The sequence below is a fragment of the Cariama cristata genome, unplaced genomic scaffold (assembly GCF_000690535.1).
Source record: "Cariama cristata isolate BGI_N322 unplaced genomic scaffold, ASM69053v1 scaffold3840, whole genome shotgun sequence".
NCBI lineage: Eukaryota > Metazoa > Chordata > Aves > Cariamiformes > Cariamidae > Cariama > Cariama cristata.
In genome coordinates this window covers 31,703-41,356 of record NW_009593917.1, presented here as the reverse complement: position 1 = coordinate 41,356, position 9,654 = coordinate 31,703, and the positions used below count along the sequence as shown (strand labels likewise).

The 9,654-nt window shown below is 35.3% G+C and overlaps 1 protein-coding gene across 1 annotated transcript; it reads right to left on the bottom strand.

The window, feature by feature from the left end:
• Window positions 1-2,564: 2,564 nt before the first annotated feature.
• SLC16A10 (solute carrier family 16 (aromatic amino acid transporter), member 10) lies at window positions 2,565-6,743 on the bottom strand. The gene is made up of 2 exons (XM_009695954.1): window positions 6,602-6,743; window positions 2,565-3,128 (listed from the first exon to the last, which is right to left on the bottom strand). Exons 1-2 carry the CDS (start codon window positions 6,724-6,726, stop codon window positions 2,618-2,620), a joined length of 636 nt encoding a protein of 211 aa, XP_009694256.1. The 5' UTR covers window positions 6,727-6,743; the 3' UTR covers window positions 2,565-2,617.
• Between the last annotated feature and the right edge of the window lie 2,911 nt (window positions 6,744-9,654).

The window sequence follows — 9,654 nt, the reverse complement described above, 5'->3', positions numbered from 1 at the left end:
AGGTTGGACTTGATGATCCCAGAGGCCTCCTCCAACCTAATCGATTGTGATTCTGTGATATGTCGTTTCTTTAGCAGTATAAACACATGAAATTTTATTCCAATTCATATCGTTTCTTACCATTCCTATCATACTCACTGATGAAAGTTTGGTTTAGGCTTTAAATATTTGAGAGTATGGTCAAGAGTCCTGGGTACATAACACAGGTTTAGTACCTCAATACTCCATGGATTCTTTGTGCATACTGAATTACCTAAATCAAATTTTTGATAGGTATATCTGAATCATAAATAATTAGATGTTTTAAAAGAAAAAAAACAAGCTATTTTTCATTTAATAATGCTATCTGCAAAGCTAAGAATGAAAGCTAAGCTTCTTGGTTAGAATGGTTTTATTTAAAAGTAGTGGGATCTTAGTATACATTGTTCAAGAAGATTTTCCTCTCTGGTTTACAGGACCACCAGAGAATTACACAGTAAAACTGAGTATTTAGAGACAAGTAAAATAAAACAAAAACTTGTGGGTTTCAGAAGGGGGTTTTGATAATAAAACTTATCAGGGAAGAGTTCCTAAGAGCTGGTAAAGTTTTCCCTCTCATTAGTGGCATACAGAACAAACTGACTACCATTGAAGATTTTATGTTATAAATAGTTAAGTTTCACAGTTCCTCTGAGCAAAAAAAAAGCTAGAATTTAAATTTCTTAGTCTAATTTTGAGTTAATCTTAAAAATATTTTGGAAGATTGTACTTTGGAATAGTTTTATAGTGTTATCATATATGATGTTAGAAACAGCCTTGATCAAGTTGTTTTCCTGTACTGGAGCTGTATTTCACAATCAGAACTTGTGCCAATCTGATACGGTGTGGGGGAGCACTCAAGTAGTGAAAACACACTATAAAAAGAAAAATTACATAATATAAATAAGATAAAGGGTTTTGTCTTCTACTAGTCAACCAGCAGCTTTAGTCCAATCTAGAAACAAGAAGCATTTGTACAAGCATCTTGGTAAGAAATTACAAGCTTTTGTTAAATAAATGTATTTTAGAGGCTCTATGCGACTGCTTGTAGAGCTTTGTTCTTCACTTCTCTGCAAGTGTTAACGATCATTTATGATCTATCCAAAAGCTTTCTACACCACTTCCCTTTTACTCCTCTGAACACTGTTTTATTTCAAAATATCTCTACAGAACTTATGGGGAAATAGTGTAAGATGTCACAACAGCTTAGTCATCCGATTGTACAGTCCTTTGAATGCTCCAATGCGAAGTGTTATAGAATAAGATCTACACTATTAAAAACTAAGTAACAAGAACCAGCCATTAACAAAAGTTGGTTTACAGCTGCTCAAAACCAAACCAGCCCCGACCCTAAAGTAATAGTTAAAATAAATATCTGATGCAGAGTCAGTAATCTAACCAATATATTATGAGAAAGCAGTGACACCACTGGCTATACTGTATACAAACCCATGGGCCTTTAAGGAGTTGAAGATTAACAGATTTCAAGACATTTTTTATCATTAATCTTGGATCCATCTATCATGGATGACTAATAAATATTAATATGATCCCTCTGTTTTCATAGTGGGTACTAGTTCTACCAGTCCATGCTTTTTATCCAATACTCTTGTCTATGAGGCTGTGTAATGGTCTAAATAGAGGATCCCATTACAGGTTGTGGGCTTTGGGTTTTTTTCCCCCCTTTCCCCTTTAAGCCTTCTGGTTTGCACCGCTTCAGTTTAGACAGCACCACCAGGAAGCCGTTCAAAAATAATTCACCATTTAAGTAGTGCAATGAGTGCCAGCTGGATACATTTCATGTAATGCATCTCCCAGGTGCATCAAAATTTCTTAGATTAACAGTGTACTACAGAGAAAAAAAAATTCTGATAGGGAAACAAATTAACTTTAGTACATGTATAAGAAATGGCTGATTGACAGCTTCCCCTACATCAGAAGCTAAAGCTCCGTCAAGTTACTGTAGACAGCAATAAAAATCAGCTGAACTGGCAGCTAGAAACACCAGATAACAGGGTCAGTTATATTAGTGCTATAGCGGTAAACTATAAAGCTAAAGTTTGAGAGAGAGAAAAATCCAAGTATTTTGCTTTAAACCTGGAAAATTGTCAATAAAATACATCCTAAAAATTAGTGCTATAGCGGTAAACTATAAAGCTAAAGTTTGAGAGAGAGAAAAATCCAAGTATTTTGCTTTTAATAAACGTGGAAAATTGTCAATAAAATATATCCTAAAAATATACATTTTAACAAACATACCTCAATTCAAAGGAACAAAAATTAGCAGTTTTACCCGTTTTCTGTTATTTACTCCTTCCATTATTCCTCCAAAACACATAAGTGTCATTGGCAAGGTATGCAGCCGACTACCAAAATAAAGAATTCTCTTTAGAATAGTACAGAACACTTTTCAAATGTCTCTTCTCATGATTGAAGTATTTTAAACCCTAGATTAAGAATAGTGAACTAAAATTTTAACTGGCTCAACTAATAGTTCTGGTTAGAACCCTCTTTTCATCACCAACAATAAAGTTAATTTTGTGTTTCTCCCCAACACAACTTGCACTTTAAATATTGCTTCCTATCACCAATTGTTTTCTTAGTCCCAAACACAAAAGGGAAACAGCTGCAGTTTTAAATTCATCCTATGTAGGAAGACACGCACACTTACCAAGTGAACATAAGGCACAAAGTATCCAAAAAGTGCAGCTGGGATCCCAAAAGCCCAGATTCGGTAACTGAGAACTTTGAAAACTGAGAAATTGCAAATCTTTTTTTCAGGAGGAAATCTGAACTTTCCCTTCTTTCCTCCCTCCTTGTCTTTGGCATCAGAAACAAGGGGTTTGTATGTAAAGCCAGCCAGGAACAGAACAAACATAAGGATGCACAGGACCCGCAAGGTGTTGTATAGGCCAACAGAATCAATGAGAACTCTCATGAGGAAGGGCAGCGACACGGTGAACAAGCTGCTGCCCGCAGTGACAACACCATTCACTAGTCCAAGGCGTTTCTTGAAATAGTGCCCAAGGATGACCAAGGACGGCTGGTATGAAAAAGAGCAGCCACAGGCAAATAAGATTCCATAGGTGAAATATAGAGGTTCAATGGTGCTGTATCAAAAGAAAAAGAAAAAAATCAATAGTGTTTTGTACAACACCAAATGCTCACATTCACCTACCATATGCAAGACAGTTTTTCAATGAATTGACATATTTATAGAAGTGCGTTCAGAATTCATATGTACTTATAGTTGAAATACATTGCATCAGCTCAATTCAGCAATTATTCTATTTTCCACTGAAAATTTCATAGAATTCACTGAACAGGTAAAAAAGCAAAATTATATTTAAGTAAAATTACACCAAATAGTCTGACTAAAACAAAGTTTTAAAAACCATTGTCAGGGTGAATTAGTCAAAGATAAGTTCAACCATTACTGAGTTTTTGGTTTTGGGAGGGTTTTTTATTGTTGTTGTTTTGTTTTTTCCTTTTTCTAAGAAAATTATATAGTTTAGATTTACACATTTCTTCGCTGTGTTAGCAGTTCAAACATAATACTCAACACTCCTCATGAACCCAGAAAAACAAAATATTTACACAGCTTATTATGAAAATACAATAGCAAAAGCTGTAAACATCATTAATAATGAAAACTAAAACATAAAAATACTGAATTTTCAGTAATATAATACATTACTAGCAAATTATAGACTTTTTAGGTATTAATCTTTTTAGACAAACAATCCCTTTTTATTAAATATTCAAAATTCACCATTTTTATCCAGATATTGGATAAGCTAAGAAAGAAATAGAGAAAAAAACATTAATAAAGAATAAAACATTTCAGCTCATATTGAGGAGGATTTTCATCACTAGGTTCTCCACCATTACCACCTACTATACAACTGAAATGAAGCAGAGTCATTGTATTAGATCACAGGCAGACATGTGACTTTGAAAGGTACTTGTGCAAGAAATCTTAATAGTATAAAGTAACAGTGTTAGTATAATTAATTAAATTAGTATTATAGTATTAATAAGTTAAAGGAAACATTTTTTACATTTAGATGAAGAAGGCAATGTGAGAGAAATGTTTTTATAAAGTTTCTGAGGTGGCACATGATGATTTAATTTTTTTTTTTTAATACTATGTTTTAATGAACTGTGGGCTCTTTTCTACCAGCTAACACCTGCTTTTAAAGCAGTTATAGCAAATCACTTAACTTACTTAAACTGTTAGCCAATATATTAACTTCTTTTTTTTAAAGTAGTATGAATGCTTTATGTAGTGCTTTTCATGGTAGGATGTTACCTGCCAGCATCTCTCTGTATCAAAATACACTCTTCAAGCTTCCCATGCAATTATAGAAATTCTTAGAAAACAGTATTTGACTAACAAAGGTCTGAGACCAGGAAATCTAGTTTTGTGTATTATTGTGAAAAAGAATATCTCTAACATAATACTGTTGCTTTCTACATTAAACCATCAATTTCTAAACCTGATTATACACAAGGTAAGCCAGCAGGAACAATATAAGGGGATAAGATTGATTATCTTTATCAATGGAAAATAACCATGAAAAATAGAAACAGAAGTTATAAAATGAACGGAAGAATATAATACAGTAAGGACAGAGAAATTCCGCTTCCATCTTTAGATTCATTCAAAGAGTTTGCAGCATGACATATATAGTAAAATATTTTCCTGCATTACAAATACTCTTACATCTCAGCTTCCTAAGAGATAAAATTTATGTTAAGAAATCGGGACATAATAAAAGCAGTAAATAATATTTACATTTACCTACTGTACAATATTTTACTTTTAGAACATTGACTTCTATATCTGAACTGTACTCCCTCAATTAACTGATAACATCATAGGCATAAATCATTTTAGTGTAAGTACCAATGAAACACCAAGAATGCACATTAACACAGCACATACTCTAACAAGAATTAACCTCTCCTCTCAAAGTGCTCCTCAAATTCTAAAACAAAATTCAAATAAGAAAAATATTTTTTAAATGTTTTCAAAATAACTTCCTTTTGTATGCCTCTTCTGTGCCCTTGTTTCACCGGATGTCAGGGAAACACATGGATGACAGCATTATGTTCAAAGGAAGAAAACATCTTTCCTTTATCAAGAGATTTAATTTATAATGAGACTGTTTTAGTAGTCATCACTTAACACACTACTGGGAAGCAAGAAGGAAGAAAGACTTTTCCAAGATGCATTCTTCTAGTTTTTACCTCACCTGCAGCAACAAGCCTCTTAAAAACATATCAGGAAGTAGGTTTTTTTTGTTTGCTTGCTTTAATAAAATGAATTAAGCAAAATATTTGCACTTGGATTAACCAAAAATTAAAAAAAAGAATCAAGTAGCAAGAAAACAAAGCTCTCTTTTTCCATAAATATAAGTTATTCCAAGAATAAACACTAGTCTCAGTACCCAAGACAGAACCATTTGTCTTCTCTTCCTGTAAATTTGTCAAATGTTTTCACATTAGGGGACATATGCCCTAACTAGACATACTAGCTCAGGCATAGTGCCACATAGCATGGATATTCACCCACTCAGACCATAGCCAGCTCAGATCTATCTGCTTCAGAGTACAAGCACAGAAAACTCTTTCACAAGCCTGTCTGCATAGATACATTTTCATCTATGTGGGAAATTTCTGAATTTTGCTTGTGACTGTTCCTATACTTATTGTGCTAAGGGTGGGGGAAAAAAGCAGACTGAGAACTAGAGGTAACTGTGGCTAATTTTCCTGCTACTTTTTACCCTATCTTCACTAACCAATTTCTGCTGATGACTAGAATAATGAGTAAATTTCCTGTTTCCTCATCTTCTACTGGGCATGTCCAACAAATCAGCTGCTCTTGAACTTCTTAGGATTTACTCTGCAAAAGTTACAGAAATGTACAAAATGAAGTATAATCTGGAGAAAAAACCCACACAACTACTGTTCAAGTTTTTTCAATTACACAAGAAAGTGGGATTTTCTTAATAAAGCCAATAAGCCCTAAGTACATGTCATTATACCAAGGCTTTCACTATCTCTGTGTTTGGCAATTGGACCAGTAAGAATAGAAGAAAACATGAAATTTTACTAGAACATTAACACTGTCCTGCAGGTCCTGCTGCATATTTATCAACATTAAAATAGTGTTTTACAAATAAACGGGAGGGGCAGGATGACAACAGGGGACAGAATAGAGAAACAATGTTTATGTACCTGCTAAAACACAGCATACATCAAGCAAACATACAAGTTTATCCAGGACAATGCTGTGATCTTATAGCATTAGTCTTGCTGTTGATATACTCATACATAGTGGTTCCTGTTAAATATGGAATGCTGTTATGAGGTTATATTATACTTTTTAAATTACTTTTGCAGTTGAAAGTACCACTTGGAGTTTCCACAAGTCATGGTTAGAAAGACAAAAACAAGGTTTCTACTTTAACAGGTAATATAAAGTAGCACTGCTTACTCCTTCATACTCTGATAGGATCAGCATTACCTCCATACTGTAAAATTGATAAAATGCTTCAAATGTAAAGAAAATATTTACCTTACAAAAGAACTGGAAAGGAGTCCAGCAAACCCTACTGCAGCTCCAATAACAGCTACTTTTCGACAACCAAACAGGTCTGTGAATATGCTGACTATCGGAGAACAGAAGAAGACCATACCCATAGAAAGAGAGCTCACCCATGCTGCAAAATAGAAAAAGACAGCATTTTAGAAGACCAAGTGATTTAACCTTTCAGCTAGTATTTGTTTTAGTTCAGCAACATAAAATCTTAGATAAAGCTGGGTTAAAATTGAGTAACTACTTTAACAAATATGTAAAAATATTTTAAAATATATTTACCTAACATGGTAAGAAAAACTTGATGAATTTACATAATCAACTAATTTAGACTTTATCAGCTCAAGGAATGCAATTAGCTACAGAAGTTATTATTACTTTTAGTTGTTTTGGGTTTTGTTTGGTTTTTTTTAAAAAAAAAAAAACCCACACAATTATTCCTCCAGTAACTAACCTAGTATTCAAACCAATGAATAGGCCCATTAAAGACACCTTTGAGGCTCCATATCCATTCTGACATTTCACTTGATTTAATTCTAGACTTTAAACAGCTAGGTTTGTTGAAAAAAATCACAAATTTTTTACCTTAATTACATAGATCTAGATCATACTGAACATTAATAATGAGTAAAGAAACAACAATAGGCTTTTATATTGTAATATTCACATCAGGAATATGATTTTACTTTCAACTAAATGAACTCGAGTTGCTACAACCATTTTCATACATAATGGGAACATGTCACTACATCTGATACTGTTCCGACTTTACAGTGTTAAAATTGTACTTTGTTTATAAATAAGGCTTTAGATCATTAAGATTCAGTTCAAGTGAGTACACTAAAGTTTCAGCCACAATTTTGTTTTATATTCCAAGTGTGCCAAAAATATCTTCAAATAGGTAGAAGAGAAGTCGATTCACTTTAAAAGCCAGCTTTCTGCTTCACTTCATACAGGTGTTCAGCACCACATTATTTACCTGCTACCACCTAACATGCACTGCTGATGTTACACCCAACAGTTCTTCCAGGGCATAAAGGTAAACAAAGCTCCTATAGCATAGTAGTTATAACAAATATATTCAAGGTGGGTAAATGTCCCCATCTGTTTGGAAAGTAAAATCTGTCTAAATGGGTAGTGGTAAAAGCTGCTGATGCAAGATGCATTGGAAAAAAATACTTCAATTTTTTTTAATTATACAGAAGGTGAAAGAACTCTTTCAACCTGGAATGGCTTTAAATCTGTAACTGGAATTTTGTTTAGAGTATCTTTTCTAAAGACACAATTAGATAAACAATTGTGATTCAGTGATAAGGGTGAATAAAATTATCTGTAAAAAATACATAACCAAGAGATGTACTGTAGAATACTTGCAAGTTTATCTATCAATACTAAGACACAGAAGTCTCAGAAGTAGTGTTGTTAAAGCGTCAATGAGCCCTGCACATTGATGAAGACCCCATTGTGCAAGGCACTGAAGAGGACAGAGCAAAACAAACAAGCAAACAAAAAAATTGTTTCTTCAAAGAGTTTACAATGTAAGTGAAGGACAAAAGAGAACAGATGGCTAGAGAAAAACAGAATGGGAGTACAAGAAATAGAACCTTTATTTTAGGGCAGACAGTGATCTCAATGAACCGTGACCTAACTGTTTGGGGCAGGGACAGTGTTATTAGGGTTTTCGGACCCTGTGATAAATATAATGGAGTTTCAAGGCACAATCTGCAGATGACCGAGGTACTTGTACGGGTAGTTCCTGCATTTCCTGGCCATCAGTAACCCAAACAAGATAGCCCTGCCAGCCCTGCACCTCTGCAGCAGAAACATGAGCTCTATGAAGGGAGAGAGCACAGAGACAGAAGAACAAGGCCCCTGTGACACTGACAGAAAGGCACAGACCAAATTCATGAAAGGTCTGTCCTTTCTCTTCCTCTGCAGTCAAGGAAGGCTCACATGCACCTTGGGCATGGCAAGAGATTACTTAGAGATCTGTCCCGTTTTACAGCCCAGAAATTTGTAAGCAGGAGTCAGAGGGAGTAAATGCTCTCACACAGCCTGGAGACCAGCCAGTTGTGAAGCTTCTAAGTAGTCCAACTTCTACAAGACTCATCTTTTCACTTATCTTTCCCAGAGTGAGCTATTTAGAGCCTGCAGTTCTACTGTCCAAAGGAAACTGCAAACACTAGGAGGCAGAATGTCCATGGCCTCCTGTCACCCCCCAATAAACAGTAGCTCCACCAGCATCAACAGCCCTCAGCATCTCCACACGACTTGCAGGGCAGCACTAAGAATCAGAGTACCTGTGGCACCTGGGGTATCTACAAGGCCAAGGGAAAAGGCAGCTAAATCTTGAGAAGCGGGCATTACAAGACTCACTGTGTGGTATGAAGGTACCAAGGAATGGCTGACCCTCCTGCCAGGCTTCCTGCCTAGGTATGAGAAGACACAAAGGCAACTGTAGAACTAGACAAGCCCACCAGAGATTACCAGCTACGAGAATCCAATCTCATGTGGACAGGTACATGCACCCCATTCGTGGAGACAAACAGGTAACAAAACTGGGCAACTGAAACAGTTTAAGCAGCTTGCATAAAGTCACAGACTAACTTACTTCAGAGCAACAGTCCAGCAGTCCCAATTTCCAGTTAGCACAGGCTGTGATTCAATTAGGACTCTCCTTAGGGAAATCAAATAGTTTACAGTCCTTTTTAATGGCTTATACAGCTAATAAAATAATTGGAATATAAAAAGCCTGTAGTGAAAACATTCAGCTCAAATTACATTCAGTTAACAACATGCTGACTGTACCTTCTTGCTTCCAGGTATTAATGAAAGAAATATGCCTTTATCTTGATTCTTTCTTGGTTTTGCTACAGCAATGACAGGCAAAGCCCAGAAGAGAAGAAAGGTTCCCACTGGTTTTCAACACAACAGACAGCTAAGAGGAAAGACAACGGCCTTACCTGAAGCATTTCAGAATGGCACCGCCATTAAACCGCAGAAGTGGGAGCCCACGCTTTACCACTTACTAC